The sequence below is a fragment of the Somniosus microcephalus genome, chromosome 9, assembly GCF_052327205.1.
Source record: "Somniosus microcephalus isolate GS21.2 chromosome 9, FLI_Smic_1.0, whole genome shotgun sequence".
Taxonomy (NCBI): domain Eukaryota; kingdom Metazoa; phylum Chordata; class Chondrichthyes; order Squaliformes; family Somniosidae; genus Somniosus; species Somniosus microcephalus.
In genome coordinates this window covers 43,328,461-43,347,113 of record NC_140995.1, presented here as the reverse complement: position 1 = coordinate 43,347,113, position 18,653 = coordinate 43,328,461, and the positions used below count along the sequence as shown (strand labels likewise).

The 18,653-nt window shown below is 46.4% G+C and overlaps 1 protein-coding gene across 1 annotated transcript in view; it reads left to right on the top strand.

Moving 5' to 3' along the window:
* LOC147112359 (protein eyes shut homolog) overlaps positions 1-18,653 on the top strand; it is a 378,050-nt gene that overhangs the window by 255,127 nt on the left and 104,270 nt on the right. The window contains exon 7 of the mRNA XM_085996557.1: positions 9,809-9,991. Coding sequence (XP_085852683.1) covers positions 9,809-9,991 — 183 coding nt within the window. The remainder of the gene's footprint in view (positions 1-9,808; positions 9,992-18,653) is intronic.

The window sequence follows — 18,653 nt, the reverse complement described above, 5'->3', positions numbered from 1 at the left end:
CCAGTCCAGCTTCAGTGATCCCAACCAATTTCTACCTATCAAGGCAGGCTTGTCTCCTGCAACTACTATGAGAGGCAAGCTCTGACACTGATCCTTGTATTTCACTGGTATGGTGACACTTCCTACTGCAGGGATTTGCTCTCCTGAGTAGCCTCGCAGATCTACCTTCGATTCTCTAGTCGATAATCACGTAACTTGTCCCGATATAGTACTATGCTCACGGATGAACCAGTGTCGATTTCCATGGGTATCCTGGTTCCTGCGACATCTACTTGGATGACGATACCAGGTGAATCGCTGTTAGATACCTTTGTGCTCCTGATAACGGGAATCTCCCGAAACTCCTCGTCCTACTGCTTCTCTTCAATGGTATGTAGTATCTGGCAATTTCTACTTCTAGCATTGCCAGTCGGTTTACTCTTCTGTCGGCACGCCTTCACAAGATGCCCAGTTTTCTTGCAGCTGAAACACTCTGCCTTCACAGCTTTGAGCGATGTGTTGTCCCAGGCACCGATAGCACGACTTCAATGCACTGTTACCTTGGCCAGTTACTGAGGCCTTGGGGCCCAACTGCTTTTTACTTTTAGCCTGCAGCCGATTCACCTCGGTTGTCTGACGACTGGCAACGGCGCGGAACTCTCGGGAGTATCGTTCAGCCATATCCATCGACATAGTTGTCTGACAAGCTAAGTCAAAAGTCAAGTTAGGGGTTGTCAACAACTTACTTCTGATATGTTCATTTTTCAACCCACAAACAAAGCGGTCACGCAAAGCTCGGTCCTGAAAGTTTCTGAAATGACAGTGAATGGATAGCTTTTTAAAGCTACAATGCACTCACTGATACCCTCATCATTTAATTGATCAGGTATTCCAAAATGATAACTTTCAGCAATTTCCAGGGGCTCAGGACTGTAGTGCTGTTCCATCTTGATTAGGATCTCCTTCAGTGGCGTGTCCTTCGGCTTGACAGGAACAAGCAAATTTTTTAGGATTTCATACAACTCGGGGCCTGCTTCAGTCAAAAAAAATAGCCGGTTTCATTTCTAAAACCGTCCGGTTGTGGTTTACATCATCGGGGACTTCAACGATACTATTTGCAGTGAAAAACTTATCTAGCTGCTCCACATACACTCCGAAAGTCTCTCGGTCACGATGGAACTCACCCAAGCACCCTATTATTCCCATAGGCATGACCATATTGACTCTGGCAACGTCGACAGTTCAGCCACGTTTGCTCGAAATTTACCTCGGATTTTTAAGTTTTTCTGCAAAACAAAGAACCTCTAACAGTCCCTCCATCAGTTGGCAGGATTATCTTCCAACAAAAATCTCAGCTAGGGAATCTGCAATCGCATCCTCATAGCCAGTTCTGTGATATCTTGAGACACAGCATATATATACAACAGCACAACATGGCTTCCAGTAAGAACTGTACTGCACATGGCTTTATTATTATATATATCAGTAGTCCACCAGGTGGCTGTATTACAGATAATTCCTTGAAAAGGAAATATTTGCAGGGCTAAGGGAAAAGAACAGGAACGTGGGACTAATTGGATAGTTCTACCGAAGAGCTGGCACAGGCACGATGGGTTGAATGACTTCCTTCCATACTGTATGATTTTTGGGATGCACAACTTGAATTTTGCAGTTGTATAGATCATTCATGCGAGGGAGAGCAATCATTTTGTCACATTTTATGGAATAAATCAGTGCAGACTGTGAATATTTTAGCTGTGGGATTATGGGATTCTGAATCCAATCGCGAACAGTAGCCAATCAGATCGCAGAGCTGGCTGCTACTCTTGAATTCAACGAACAAATCAGAAGAATGGTATTGCTTAAATGTTCACTACAATTGCAGTTTTTTTTATCATTTGAACGCAATTATGCTGTTGCAATGCCAGCCTGAATTTATCATTTGCTCTGCTGTCCGCAAGGAGTAAACGCTGTTGAAGCCAGAAGAAAACATTTCTGATAAGTCAGAATTGATTGTATTTAAATTGATTTTTTTTTTTTTAATTCTATTTTTACTGGAGATTTGATTCATAATATGTTAATGCACATGAAATCAGAACTCCTTGTTGAAATAAGAGTGTTTTTTTTTGTTTTTTTATTCATTCTCGGGATGTGGGCATCGCTGGCAAGGCTGGCATTTAATGCCCACCTTAGAACATTGAAACAAAGGAATTTTGAGCAGGAGTAGGCCATACGACCCCTCAAGCCTGCTCTGCCATTCAATAAGATCAAGGCTGATCTTTGACCTCAACTTCACTTGCTCACCCGATCTCCATATCCCTTGATTCCTCCCCAATCCAAAAATCTATCTATCTCAGCCTTGAATATACTCAACGATTCAGCATCCACAGCCCTTTGGGGTAGAGAAATCCTAAGATTCACAACCCTCTGAGTGAAGAAATTCCTCCTCATCTCAGTCTTAAATGGCCGACTCATTATCCTTAGTTGCCTTTGCGAAGGTGGTGGTGAGCCATCTGCTTCTTGTACCTCTGACAGCAGTTGATGCAACACTTCAGAAGGCAACTAAGAGTTAACCTCAAGGTGTGGGGACTGGAGTTATATATAGGCCCAGACTAGGTAAGGACCGCAGATTCACTTCTCTAAAGGACATGAGTGAACCAGTTGGGTTTTCGCGACGATCCGACAGCTTCATGGCCATCTTGTGAACTGGCACCCTTTAAAGGATACAATAGCAAAATACTGCAGATGCTGGAAATCTGAAATAACAACAGAAAATGCTGGAAACACTCAGCAGGCCAGGTAGCATCTGTGGAGAGAGAAACAGAGTTAACGTTTCAGGTCTGTGACCCTTTGTCAGAACTGGAAAAAGTTAGAGATGTAACAGGTTTTAAGCAGCTGCAGAGGCAGGGAAAGGGGGAGGGGAAGAAAGAACAAAAGGGAGGGTCTGTGATAGGGTGGAGGGCAGGAGTGATTAAATGTTGCAAATGGGGATGGCAGAATCATCAACAGCTGCCATGTGAAAAAAATAGGGGCAGGGGTTATAGTCTGAAATTGTTGAGCTCAATGTTGAGTCCAGAAGGCTGTAAAGTGCCTAACCGAAAGATGAGGTGCTGTTCCTCGAGCTTACGCTGAGCTTCATTGGAACAGTGTAAGAGGCCAAGGACGGTGAGGTCTGAGTGGAGCGGAGAATTAATGTGACAGGCGACCGGAAGCTCAGGGTTACCCTTACGGACTGAACGGAGGTGTTCTGCAAAGCGGTCACCCAATCTGCATTTGGTCTCCCCAATGTAGAGGAGACCGCATCGTGAGCAGCGAATACAGTATACCCCTTTAAAGGATAGCTCAGCTGGATCTCTGGGTCATTGACCTTCACCATACCCCTATAGGAGGGGTTGTTTTCCTTTGCATGAACACATATTAAGATTCACCACATCACTGCGCCCTACAGTGCAAACTGAACCCAGTTCAGATGGGTCCTGTTAAATTCAGATGTTCTACAACCAAGCTCGCCAGAAATGGAACCTTTATTGACTTGGACTTAATTTGGCCTTTGTTTTTCTTTTCACAAAGTGCTACACTCACCTGATAAAGTATAGGATTCATAGCAGTCCCAAAACATGGAAAAACTATCCCTTCTGCTTAGCTAATAGAGGTCATTAAGATTTTAAAAGGGTTTTATAGGATAGATGTAGAGAAGATGTTTCCACTCATGGGAGAGACCAAAAGTAGGGGTCATAAATATAAGATAGTCACTAATAAACCCAATCGGGAATTCAGGAGAAACTACTTTAACCAAAGAAAGGTAAGAATGTGGAAGTTGCTACCACAAGGAGTAGTTGAGGCGAATAGCATAGATGCATTTAAAGGGAAATAAACACATGAGGCAGAAAGGAATAGAAGGTTATGCTGATAGGGTTAGATGAATTAGAGTGGGAGGAGGCTCGTGTGGAGCATAAACTCCGACATAGACCTGTTGGGCCGAATGGCCTGTTTCTGCGCTGTAGATTCTATGTAAGTCTATGTAACTGTATCGCATAGTTTGATATTTTGTACAGATTCAAAAGCAGAACTTCATGCGAGTGAAGCCTTGTGAAGGGCTGCCTTTGAATGCTGTGTTTTTTATTTCTGGAGAACATGGGTACACTTTGTGCATGTATGGATGTTTTTATAGTGTCCCAATTTCTCCCCTCTTGTCCTAAAGAAGTTGGCTCTTGCTGTAGTACGGTTGCACAGGTGCCGGCAGCTTACTAAAGTGAAAGAATAAAAGAATTCCCATTTCTATAGTGCCTTTTACAACCTCAAGACATCCCAAAACACTTTCCAGCCAATGAAGTACTTTTGAAGTGTAGTCACTATTGTAATGTATAAACGTGGCAGCCGATTTATACACAGCGAGGTCCCACAAACAGCAATGTGATAAATGACCAGATCATCTGTTTCAGGGGGTGGTTGAGGGATAAATATTGGCCAGGACACTGGGGAAGGACTCTTCTGCTCTTCTTCGAAATAGCACCATGGGATCTTTTACGTCCACCTGAGAGAGCAAACGGGTCCTCAGTTTAACATCTCATCCAAAATATGGCACCTCCGACAGTGCAGCACTCCCTCAGTACGTGTACTGGAGTGACAGCCTAGATTTTACACTCAAGTCTCTGGAGTGGGACTTGAACTACACAACCTTCTAACTCATTGAGCCACGGCTGGCGTTCTTCGTGTGGCATTAACGTCAGCAGGATATTTAACCACGGAGGGAATCGCAACTAAGCCTCATCATGCCCTCGCCCAACATTCGCTTGCACTTAACCTTTCAGCAGAGGTCACTGCATAGTCATTAGAAGTAGTAGGCCTTGGCTGAGACAGGATACCTCCACCTATTAGGGGGTGTATGCAATTCACAGCCCCATGATGTTTTATCCATTATTATTGATGGGTAGACAATCATGCGCCCTTGCATCGAGCATGCACCCAGTTTCCCGATATGCACTTCCAGAACAAAAAGCTCCAGACCACGATGGCTAAAGATGAAAATATACCCCACCCCACACGCCTCCCAACCCCCCCAGCATTTTTGCCCCCCTACCCTAGGCCAAGGTCAATTGTACCATCCCAGTTGTTACCACAGGTGAGATCAGTGAACCCAGCACAAACCTGGGGGCTATTTTGCACTGTGTGGCTCAAGGCCACATCAGGCAATGCACGGAGCCATCGAGGGAGCTGGTTTTCATGTTCAACTCCAAAACAAAACCACCTGCAAACCAAGTCAGTAAAGGCTTATATTTGGGGCCTTGATAGGGAAGATATGGAGAAACTGTTTCCACAAGCAGGATGGTCGGTAGATTTAATGTAATTGGCAAAAAAAAGAACCAGCGAGGAGATGAGGAGAATTTTTGTTCAGACAGCGATTGTTATGATCTGGAATGCACTGCCCGAAAGGGTGGTGGAAGCAGATTCACTAGCAGCTTTCAAAAGAGAATTGGATAAATACTTGAAGGGAAAAAAATGGCAAGGCTATGGGGAAAGGGCAGGGGAGTGGGACTAATTGAATAGCTCTTTCAGAGCCGGCACAGGCACGATGGGCCGAATGGACTCCTTCTGTGCTATATGATTCTATGATATTTAGATCAGTTTGCTTAAACCAGCACTTCCTCCCTCCTTCTTTAGGAATATACTGTCACCCTTTTCCACACTGTTTCCAGATGAATGTTTGATCCATGTGCATGGCTAGGAATATACAAAGGAATGTGAGTACTAATAGAATGATTAAAACAAGTAGACACTCTTATCAAGAAACTAAACTGGAAACCCTTTACATAGCTACAGGCAAATACAGCAAGACTCGGGTACAGTGGTGTAGTGGTGTGTTACTGGGTTAGTAATCCAGGGGCCTGAACTAATAATCCAGTAGAATGTGAGTTCAAATCTCACCACACCAGTTTGAGAATTGAATTCAGTTTAAAAATCTGGAAATAAAAAGCTGGCATCAGTAAAAGTGACCATGAGGCTGTTGGATTGTTGTAAAAATCCAACTGGTTGTAGGGGGTGGCGTGTGGCACGTGCGCCCAGTCAGTTATACTCCTGATTGCCTGTGAGCGGTTCGAATCGTTCCCACACCCCTGGGTTCTAGACACCGGACTTAGGTACAGACGGCGATACAGAAAACTGGAGTAGGCAAGTGGTTTGGTGTAAGAAAACCAAGATTTTATTAAAACAGAAATAAAACACAGTCTTATGAGAAATTACTGATAGAAATTACAGGCATAAACAATAATTATACTTATACAGGGAATGGGGAACACACAGCACATCGAGGGAAAAACAACTACTTTAACAATCCCCTTATCCTTATCCCACCCCTATACCTAACTAGATTAAGCTATGAGGGGCCAGGAATTCATGCTCACCAATCCACAGCCTGTTGCTTTAACAATTGCGAGTTTTGAGGTTTGGGCTTCTGTCCTCTGGGGTACTCCGTCGCCACGTGGTCTCAGGGTGCGGTGCTGGAGCTGTTGCTGCAACACACCTTTCCTCTCCTCAGCTACCGTTGTCGTCTCGTTGCGATGGGTTCTCTTCTTCTTCTCCCTCGGGCGGTCGTCGGCAGTAACGTTGCGTTAGCGGGACGGTTGGCAGTTTTATTGCTGGTTTGATTTTACTACCCAAGCGTCAAACGCCAGCATATTCATCATGGCGTGGACACCTGCGTTTAACGCCAGCTTAATAGCAGTGTTTGACTAGCCAACTTATTCTTACTATCCATACATATGTTTTCTTCCCCAAGCGCCAACTTACAACTAGGCGCTCGGTCTTTAATCAATGCGTCTTCTGCTGCCCTTCTCTGTTCTTGTCGGGTCTTTACCTTTTTCTTCGTCTCACCTTATCTCGTCTCGTTTCGTCTGCCCCTTTTTGGTGGCCCATGTGTCCTGTATAACTTTGGACTCAGGTCTCGTTCCCCTCTCCACGATTGGTATGGATGTCCTTGGTTGCACCCAATACGGGGAGCGAGAAGAGAACCCGCCACGAGGCCAGGGCACGAGTACGGGCGGCAGCAGCCCAAGACCAGACAAGAGGTCAGAGTCCAGAGAAGAGAGCGATTGTTACTGATGGGCCTACAATTATACTCTTTCCGATGGCACTTATCTGCGCGCCAAATCAGGTCAGTCCATTGTTTCACTTTTGGCGGGCTGTTTTAAATGATTATACCAATCTAAACTAACTGGCTTTAGATGGCCATTTATCGCACCTGATGGCCTGATGTCATTAATGCATTTTAATCGGCCTGTGCAGCCTTGATGGCTTCCATAAGCTGTTTCCGATTATTTATGCGGACAAACTAATGGCCTTGCGCTTAGGCCTGACTGGGTTGGATCTGTTTTGATCTGACTTAATGCATATTCAATGTTTGCCTAGCTGTCTGGCCCTTCAAACACAAAAGTCCTTTTCACAGAAATGCATTTTAAGTTTCGATTTCCTAAAGCAGCCTGTTCTGTGCTGCAGAGTCCAAGCTTGTAAAATCTTACAGGCTTTTGATCACGAGGTGCAGATGCCATCTTTTGGGTACCCTTTTTAAATTGTCCATCCAGGGTCCCTTTTATTAATAACCTTGGGGGAATGTGGAAATTTTGAGAACCACATGGTTCACTAATGCCCTTTTTAGGGAAGGAAACTTTCCTATATGTGACTCCAGCTCTACACTTAAATAGCTGACTCTTAAACTCTTGACCTCTGAAATGGCCCAGCAAGCCATGCACACCTTCTCAGGGCAACTGGAGATGGGCAATAGATGCCAATTTCCAAGAATACATTTTTTAATATGTCAAGGCTCGGCTCCTTTCATAATAATAGATTATAAAACTTCAACGGTCATAGTTCAAAGGTCATAGTGTCACTGTAGACCGTAGCCAGGATCAGGTGGGTGGATATATGCAGCCTTCTGCTGAATGTGTTAGCCAAGCTCCTTGGAAGATGTTTAAAAGCTACTTAAATTTGCAGGTGGAGTTTATGTCAAAGTCTCTAATGGAATTAGGACAATGTGTTGTCTGACGAAGGCAATTAGGCAGATACACCAGGATTGTGGATTGAAGACTCATGAAATATAGAGTAGGCTTAAAGTAAAGAGGAATGTTTGGGCGGAACACTTATATATGTAGATGTAAAATGACTCTTGTCTGTTATATTGATCACATGAACACAGGGAAGCCTTCAGTCACCCACTTTTGAATCTAATGCCATTGAGCTGATAGCAGCAACCTAATCTAGCGCAAGGAAGGTTGGTGGTGGTTTTCTGAAGCTCTTTTTTCAAAATTTCAGGTCGAATTTGAAATTGGAAACCGTAGCTGAAATTTTGAAAAATACTTTTCGTGGATGGGGAGGGACAAGAGTCATTTTTGTCATGTTCAAATCAAATCAAATCAACTTTTTTTTTTGTCATTGGTAGTGCACAAGTGCAGTACAACGAAATGTAGGCTTGCGGCTCCCGAGCGTGGACATTTAGATTAAGACATTTAAACATTCAACATACATTTGGCTTGTAATACATTAACATAAACATAACCATAATAAAGTGCATTGGCAGATGTGCAGGCTTTAGAGTTTATTTGTGGAGTTCAGTAGGATGACAGCCCTGGGAAAGAAGCTGTTCCTAAATCTGGTCGTACGGGTGCGAATGCATCTGTAGCGTCTCCCAGATGGCAGGAGGGCGAACAGGCTGTGGCTGGGGTGGGTAGGGTCTTTGATGATCGACCGTGACCTCCGTAGACAGCGTTTCTGGTATATGTGCTCTATGGTCGGTAGCCGGGTGCCGGTAATGCGTTGGGCAGTTTTGACTACCTGCTGCAGGGCTTTCCGGTCACATTCTGCGCGAGTGATACACGCCAGTTTTATGTCTTTGTGCTGGGTGTTTATCGACAGATGAAAAATGGGATTTGCTACTCATGAAGACGGACCTTTAAAGCTGAAATTCCCAATAGTTGGCCCAAAATTATTGTTTTCCACCTATCTGCTAAAGAAACCTACTTGTTAAAAATGACTTTTCCAACAAAAACAACTTGAATTTATATACCACCCTTAGCATAGTAAAACGTCCCAAGGCGCTTCACAGGAGCGTTATCAGATACAATTTTGACATCGAGCCACATAAGGAGACATAAGATAACCAAAAGCTTGGTCAAAGAGGTAGGTTTTAAGGAGCATTTTAAAGGTGAAGAGAGAGGTAGAGAAGCAAAAAGTTTCAAGCAGGGAATTCCAGAGCTTAGGGGCCTAGGTAGCTGAAGGCACCAGTGGTAGACCACAAGAGGCCAGAATTGGAAGAGTGCAGAGATCTCAGAGGGTTGTAGGGCTGAAGGAGGTTACAGAGATAGAGAGGGGGGCGAGGCCATGGAGGAATTTCAAAACAAGAATGAGAATTTTAAAATTGAGGAGTTGCCGGACCGGGAGCCAACATAGGCCAGCGAGCACAGGGGTGATGGGTGAACGGGACTTGGTGAGAGTTAGGATATGGGCAGCAGAGTTTTGGATGAGCTCAATTTTATGGAGGGTGGAAGATTAGAGGCCGGCCAGGAGTGCGTTGGAATGGTCTGTGCCTTCTTAATGAGAGATGGGGAGACAGTTGGGGAGGAAAAACTATCAACTGCGATTAATGCCAGTACTTTGTGACATTTCCTTGCAGTTTTGGAAAGGTTTCCCTCAAATTCTTTTGAAGTGGCAGCTGAATTTTTTTTTAAAGCAATGAAAACAACAAATTTGTCGCAAGACAACCAAAAAACTGTTGAGGATTGAGTCATTCTGACAAATACCTGTGTGTTCTATCAATGTTGTTCTGTTGTTCGTCTTTCAGCTGTGAACATCACACACCCGCACTTTAGTGGCACAGATGAGTTTGGCTTTACCTCCTTCTTGGCTTATTCGACGATTGAGAATATCAGCTTCTTCTATGAATTCAGACTAAAATTTACCCTAGCAGATCAAGACTCGGCCACCAAGGACAACCTCATCTTATTCACTGGACAAAAGGGGCAAGGTAAGGCTCACCTGAGCAGTCAGCAAGTAGGACGCTTGTTTTTTTTTTTTTTAAATGTTGTTTGCAGGAGGTCAGCAGAGCCGACAAGGCCCCCTTTGTTGCCCTGGGAAGGTGTTGATGAGCTTATTCCTCAAATCGATGCAGTCCTTGTGGTGATGGTGCTCCCATGATGGTGTTAGGCAGGTTATTGACCCAACAACGGTGGAGGAATGGCCATGTATGTCCAAGTGAGGGTGGCGAGTGACAGCGGTTTTCAGGGGGTGCAGGTCATCTTTTGAGTGAAGCTATTGACAGTTTTCTAGGTTGGCAAGCATTTAAATGTTTGTTATATTTTACATACAATTAGATAGAATTTACAGCACAGTAGCAGGCCATTCGGCTCAACTGGTCTATGCTGGTGTTTGTGTTCCACATGAGCCTCCTCCCACCCCTCTTTATCTAACCCTATCAGCATATCCTTCTATTCCTTTCTCCCTCTTGTGTTTATCTAGCTTTCCCTTAAATGCATCTATGCTATTTGCCTCAACTACTCCATGTGGTAGTGAATTCCACATTCTCACTGCTCTCTGGGTAAAGACTTATAGGCGAATTTAAAATAGATGGAGGGAAAAATTCAGTATCGCCCCGTTAAGGTGGCATTATCGGCCATGCGCAAAGTTTAGCGCCTGGCGCTAATTATCGCCTCCGACAGCAAACTTGGCTTTTATCGCCCCTGGAGGTGATTGGAGCGCTAAATCAGGCACTTCACACCTGTCTTAAGGCGCAAAGGCCGAGGAGCGAGGCGCTACCTCAGAGCGCTGGCGAAGCAAGGAAGGGCAAATCAAAATAAACCTGCAAAGTGCTGCTCAGTACCCAAAACTCCTTCACACAGCGTTGAATCTCTCCAGAAGTCTCTCTCTCTCTCTCTCTCAGAATGCGTGGTGCAAAAGTGTCACTGACAAAAAAAAGCAGGAAGCGGTCGCCTTTAAATAGCGCTCCCCTAGTCCCTTTCTGACAGCATAATGCTCCCCTCAACCTGTCGTTGCTAGCGGCAGGCAGTAAGGCAGAGGGCGCCACTCAATATCCGCTCCGGGGCGCTAACGGGGAGTTGCGCACTCGACTGACGTCACAATCTGCCGGCGCAGGAGATCGTGGCGGTAGTGTTTAGTGCCGCCGCAAAATATCTAGTTAATTTTGTGAGCAGTGCAAACATCGCTGCGCCCGGGCGCTAGTTGCTTTGCGCCCCATTAGCGCCCTCTTAAGGCGCTAACGGGAGGCGCAACCAACTGAATTTGTCCCCCTAGGTGTTCCAATGACATTGCTGCACTTGTCTCTCTTGGTGGTATAGATGGGAGGTGTTGTTGAAGAAGCCTTGGCGTGTTGCTGCAGTGCATCCTTTAGACCATACATACTGCGGCCATAATGCACCAGAGGCGTTGGATGTTGAATCCCAGTCTAGTGGCAGGAGTAACAATCAAGTGGATTAAGTCGTTTTAATGGGAGACCAACGTTCAAATCCCACATGCCTCCTTTTCAAGACAAGGTTGCATCCCTTACAGGGCTTTCCTCAAGTCAGTTGATGTCTATGATAAAAAAAATTGCACATTAATTGAGAGGTTTTGATAAGAGTAGCTAGGGAGAAACTGTTTCCACTGGCAGGAGGGTGGGTAACTAGAGGACACAGATTTCAGATAATTGGCAAAAGAGCCAGAGGGGAAATGAGAAGAATTTGTCTTTGCTCAATGAGATGTTATGATCTGGAATGCACTGCTTGAAAGAGTGGTGGAAACAGATTCAGTAGTAACTTTCCAAAGGGAATTGGATAAATAATTAAAAAGGGAAAATTTGCAGAGCTATGGGGAAAGAGCGGGGAAGTGGGACTAATTTGATAGCTCTTTCAAAAGCCGAAACAGACACAATGGGCCAAATGACCTCCTTCTGTGCTGTATTACTCTATGACCTGCGAAAGGAATGGGCTGAAGTCTTTTTCTCATTCAATGCTTCTTTAACAAGTAAGGTGATGTAATGGTTGTGGGCTCCAATCGCAACGCAGAGGTTGTAAAATGGAATTCAATATAGCTGCTAATTTGTGGCCTAGTGTCAGGAAAATGAAATGAACAAGCTGACAGATTGTGATTGAAAACCTGACTGGTTCATTAAGGGAGCCTGTCATCGCCAGCGAGTATGGCCTCCAGTCTACACTATGTGGTTTACTGGTAATGCCCTCTGAAATAGCCTGGCCAGCCTCTCAATTGTACAGTCGAGCAACTAGGGGCCGTAATGCAATGTAGCCCTTGTCAGAAAACACAATCAGGTGTAGGTTATAGTACCTTCCAACAGAGAGGTACTCATCAAAGACAGAGAGGCAGTCAGTGCCCACTGGAAGGAACACTTCGAAGATCACCTTAACCGAGACTCTGTCTTGGACGTGAGTGTCCTCAACTCCATACCGCAACATGCTACCCGCCACCATCTCAGCACAACCCCAGCCTGGCATGAGGTTGAAAAGGCCATCCGACAACTGAAGAACAACAAGGCCTCAGGAGCAGATGGAATCCCTGCCAAGGCACTAAAGCATGGCGGAGAAGCATTACTGGCGCGAATTCATGAACTCATTTCTCTTATCTGGAAGGAGGAGAGCATGGCAGGGGATCTCATGGACATCGTAATTGTGACCATCTTCAAGAAAGGTGACAAGTTTGATTGCGGTAATTACAGAGGAGTTTCCCTGCTGTCTGCCACAGGGAAAGTCATTGCAAGAATCCTCCTCAATCGCCTTCTCCCAGTGGCCGAAGAGCTCCTCCCAGAGTCGCAATGCGGATTCCGCCCACTAAGGGGCACAATGGACATGATCTTCACCGCACGTCACTTATAAGAAAAATGCAGGGAACAGCACCAACCGCTGTATATGGCCTTCTTTGATCTCACAAAGGCCTTCGACACTGTCAACCGTGAGAGATTATGAAGTGTACTCCTCAAATTCAACTGCCCTCAAAAGTTTGTCACCATCCTCCGCCTGCTTCATGACGACATGCAAGCCGTGATCCTGACCAATGGTTCCACCACAGACCCAATTCACGTACGAACCGGGGTCAAGCAAGGCTGTGTCATCGCACCAATGCTCTTCTTGATCTTCCTTGCTGCAATGCTCCATCTCACCCTCAGTAAGCTCCCTGCTGGAGTGGAGCTAATTTACAGAACAAATGGGAAACTGTTCAACCTCCGTCACCTCCAGTCCAGATCCAAAGTCATCCCATCCTCTGTCATCGAATTACAGTATGCAGACGACGCTTGCATCTGCGCTCACTCGGAGGTCGAACTCCAAACCATCGTCAACACCTTCACTGAAATGTACGAGAGCATGGGCCTTACACTAAACATCTGTAAGACAAAGGTCCTCTACCAACCTGCCCTCGCCACACAGTACTGCCCCCCGATTACCAAAATCCACGACAAGGCCTTGGACAACGTGGACCACTTTCCATACCTCGGGAGCCTACTGTCAACAAGGGCAGACGTCGATGACGAAGTCCAACACCGCCTTCAGTGTGCCCGTGCAGCCTTCGGTCACCTGAATAAGAGAGTGTTTGAAGACCAGGACCTCAAACCCGGCACTAATCTCATGGTCTACGGAGCAGCAGTGATACCCGCCCTCCTGTATGCCTCAGAGACATGGACCATGTACAGCAGGCACCTCAAAGCACTGGAGAGGTACCACCAATGCTGCCTCCGCAAGATCCTGCAAATTCATTGGCAGGATAGGCACACCGACATCAGTGTTCTCGCTCAGGCCAACATCCCCAGCATCGAAGCTTTGACCACGCTTGATCAGCTCCGATGGACAGGTCACATTGTCCGCATGTTCGATACGAGATTCCCAAAACAAGCGCTTTACTCGGAGCTCCGGCATGGCAGGAGAGCCCCAGGTGGGCAGAGGAAACGCTTCAAGGACACCCTCAAAGTCTCCTTGAAAAAGTGCAACATCCCCACTGACATCTGGGAACCCCTGGCTCAAGACCACACAAAGTGGAGAAGAAGCATTCGAGAAGGCGCTGAACACCTCGAGTCTCTTCGCCGGGAGCAAGCGGAAGCCAAGCGGAAGCCAAGCGCAAGCAGCACAAGGAGCGCACGTCAACCCAAGCACCCCACCCACCCGCCCATTCAGCCACCGTCTGCCCCACCTGTGACAGAGATTGTAGGTCACGCATTGGACTCATCAGTCACCTGAGAACTCATTTTTAATGTGGAACCAAGTCATCCTCGGTTCCGAGGGACTGCCTATGAAGAAGAAGGGGAAGGATAGTACCTTCCTGCAGGGGGGAAAGAAAATTGAAGAGGAGGGTTGTCTCTTGCGCCTCCTAGTGGTGGTCTATGAATAGGCAACTCCAATGTCTTCTCTCAAAAGCTGGGCCATCAAGGTCAGGCATAATGAAGACGGGAACTAATTTACCCAGAAGAAATTGCATGAAAGGGAGGATTATTTTTCTAGAATAATTTGGGAATTGCCATGAGCAGGTTCTGTGTCTTTAAATGGTCGCTGATCAATATTGATACAAGGCTACAGCTTGAATTTACCTACATTCGGTGGGAATAGTGTCAAATGATAACATGTGCCTTTGCATTCTATTACCATGTCAGCTGTGGCTCATTGGGTAGCCCTCTCACCTATGAATCAGATGGCCGTGGGTTCAAGTCCCACTCCAGGGACTTAAGCACAAAATCTAGGCTGAGGGTGAGAGTGCTGCACTGTCAGAGGTGCTATCTTTTAAACCAAGGCCCTGTCTGCCCTCTCATGTGGATGTAAAAGATCCCACAGCACTATTCGAAGAAGAGCAGGGGAGTGCTCCCCGGTGTCCTCGCCATTATTTATCCCTCAACCAATATCACTAAAACAGATTATCTGGTTATTATTCACATTGTTGTTTGTGTGAGCTTGCTGTGCACAAATTGACTGCTGTGTTTACTACAACAGTAACTACACTTCAAAAGTACTTCCTTGGCTGTAAAGCTCTTTGGGTTGCCCTGAGGTTGTGAAAGGCGCTATATAAATGCAAGGCTTTATTTCTTTATTGTGGTAATTCTTTGAGCTCCTAAACCAAAGGTGGTCGTTCTAGGGACATCAAAGGAGAAACATCTAAGATTCTATTCTCGCTCTTTGTTAGGGGATCCAACATTTATGAATACCTTTCAATATTCCACTGATGTACATTACTTTACCAATGATTACTTTATTAAGCACCTTTAAAGGACCAGATCCAATTCATCCTCTTTAATGAGAATTGTCATTTTAATGTTCTAATTTACATAAATAATTATGGATTCCCCTCAACCAGAGTGCTTTAATAGTTCATTATGTTACAGTATAGTGTCATTTGGTAAGCACTAAAATACATTCTGTCCTCCTGAATAATTAAAGCATGTACTGAGGTCTGCACAAAATGACCTCAGAGTATGAAAAATGTCCAAAGCCATATTGGTCTCGGTTGATTTTCAGGCATCTGGGGCAGCGCCTAAAACAGGCATTAAGCCCCTTGGATTTGCTAATGCGGGTCCTTACACATGTTTTAGGACCACTCTGAGAAATTGGGCTGCCCCGAGCAAAGCAGTAGCTGGGCTCAGCATTTCCTGGTGTGGATGCGGCCTAGGGATGGGCCAGTACCAAGAGTGCTCCTCCTGGCTCCACAGCAGTCCCCAGGCCTGTTGCCAGTAACCCCCAGCCTGCCCCCCCCCACCCCACCCCGCCCCAGTCCATTGTACCTGAGGGCCGCTGCCTGTCATGGTAAGTGGCCCAAAATTCATTTTCTGAACCAGGCACGCTCCCTGTGGAGGCACGACAGGCGCTGACAGCTCGCCTAAATTATGGTAATGAGGCCAGGGGCCCAATTTCAGGCCTGTCTTCGGCTTGCGTTGCCGGCACATTGCCGACTCTGCCACTAATAATGGGCCCAGATGTGTGTGTGTACATGTGGGGTTTTTTATTCGTTCATGGGATGTGGGCGTCGCTGGCAAGGCCAGCATTTATTGCCCATCCCTAATTGCCCTTGAGACGGTGGTGGTGAGCTGCCTTCTTGAACCGCTGCAGTCCATGTGGTGAACATACTCCCACAGTGCTATTAGGTAGGGAGTTCCAGTATTTTGACCCAGCGATGATGAAGGAATGGTAATATATTTCCAAGTTAGGATGGTGTATGACTTGGAGGTGAACTTGGAGATGATGGTGTTCCCATGTGCCTGCTGCCCTTGTCCTTCTAGGTGGAAGAGGTTGCGGGTTTGGGAGGTGCTGTCGAAGAAGCCTTGGTGAGTTGCTGCAGTGCATCTTGTAGATGGTACACACTGCAGCCATGGTACACCGGTGGTGGAGGGTGTGAATGTTTAAGGTGGTAGATGGGGTGCCAATCAAGCCGGATGCTTTGTCCTGGATGGTGTCGAGCTTCTTGAGTGTTGTTGGAGCTGCACTCATCCAGGCAAGTGGAGAGTATTCCATCACACTCCTTATTTGTGCCTTGTAGATGGTGGAAAGGCTTTGGGGTGTCAGAAGGTGAGACACTCGCCACAGAATACCTAGCCTCTAACCTGCTGTTGTTGCCACAGTATTTATGTGGCTTGTCCAGTTAAGTTTCTGGTCAATGGTGACCCCCCAGGATGTTGTTGGTGGGGGATTCGGCAATGGTAATGCCGTTGAATGTCAAGGGACGGTGGTTAGAATCTCGCTTGCTGGAGATAGTCATTGCCTGGCACTTGTGTGGCGCAAATGTTACCTGCCACTTATCAGCCCAAGCCTGAACAACGTCCAGCTCTTGTTGCATGCGGGCATTGACTGCTTCATTATCTGAGGAGTTGTGAATGGCACTGAACACTGTGCAGTCATCAGCGAACATCCCTATGTGTGCATGGGTGTGTGTGCGTGTGCATATGTGCATGTGTATGTGTCTGCATGTAGACATATGTCTGCATGTGTACATGTGTGTGTGTGTACGTGTGTGTGGTATGTACATGTGTGTATGCGTGAACGTGTGTATGCGCGTATGTACATGAGTGCATGCTTAGGCCCTAATTGGTTACAGAGTAATAACCGGTCACAGAAGTGCAGTGAACAGAACTTTGGCTGCTTCCCTCATATGAAAGAAGGTGACTGGAACTAACTCCTGAGAAATCTTCAGAAAATGCTCAAACACTCAGCAGGTCAGGCAGCATCGTGGAGAGAGAAACAGAGTTAACATTTCAGGTCAATGACCCTTCGTCAGAACTGGAAAAAGTTGGAGAAGTAACAGATATTTAAGCAAATGCAGGGGCAGGGAAAGGGGGGATGGGAGGAAAGAACAAAGGCAAGGTCTGTGATTAGGATGGAAGGCAGAGAGATTGAAAGACAAAAGGGATGATGGTGCAAGGCAAAAGGAGATGGTAATGGGACAAGTTAAGAAACAAAAGTTGATTCCAGATGAGGTGTAAATGACAATGGCAGAATCGTCAACAGCTGCCATGTGAGAGAGAAAAGAAAACATGGGGGCCGAGGTTATAGTCTGAAATTGTTGAACTCGATGTTGAATTTAGAAGGCTGTAAAGTGCCTAATCGAAAGATGAGGAGCTGTTTCTTGAGCTTACGTTGAGCTTCGTTGGAACAGTGTAAGAGGCCGAGGATGGAGAGGTCAGAGTGGGAGTGGAGTGGAGAATTAAAGTGACAGGCGACCGGAAGCTAGGGGTCACGCTTACGGACTGAATAGAGGCTCTAAAGCCCATTGACTCCCATAGCTACCTGGATTACACTTCCTCCCACCCCACTCCCTGTAAGGACTCTATTCCATTCTCCCAGTTTATCCGCCTCCACCACATCTGTTCTGATGATGCCACCTTCCATACTAGTGCCTCTGACATGTCTTCCTTTTTCCTCAACTGAGGATTCCCCTCTACCGTGGTTGACATGGCCCTCGACTATGTCCGTTCCATTTCCCGCACTTCTGCTCTCACCCCTTCCCCTCCCTCCCAGAACCACGATAGGGTTCCCCTTGTCCTCACCTTTCACCCCACCAGCCTCCACATTCAACGGATCATCCTCCGCCATTTCTGCCACCTCCAGCATCATCCCACCACCAAACAAATCTTCCCCCCCGTCCTCTTTCAGCATTCCAAAGGGACCTCCCCCTCCGCGACACCCTGATCCACTCCTCTATCATCCCCAACACCCCTTCCCCTTCCCACAGCACCTTCCCGTGCAAGCACAGGAGATACAACACCCCTTCCCCTTCCCACAGCACCTTCCCGTGCAAGCACAGGAGATACAACACCCCTTCCCCTTCCCACGGCACCTTCCCGTGCAAGCACAGGAGATACAACACCCCTTCCCCTTCCCACAGCACCTTCCCGTGCAAGCACAGGAGATACAACACCTGCCCTTTTACCGCCTCCCTTCCCACTGTCCAGGGTCCCAAACACCCCTTCCAGGTGAAACAGTGATTTACTTGTACTTCTTGCAATTTAATATACTGTATTCGCTGCTCATGATGCGGTCTCCTCTACATTGGGGAGACCAAACGCAGATTGGGTGACCGCTTTGCAGAACACCTCCATTCAGTCCGTAAGGGTGACCCTGAGCTTCCGGTCCCATGTCACTTTAATTCTCTGCTCCACTCCCACTCTGATCTCTCTGTCCTCAGCCTCTTACACTGTTCCAACAAAGCTCAATGTA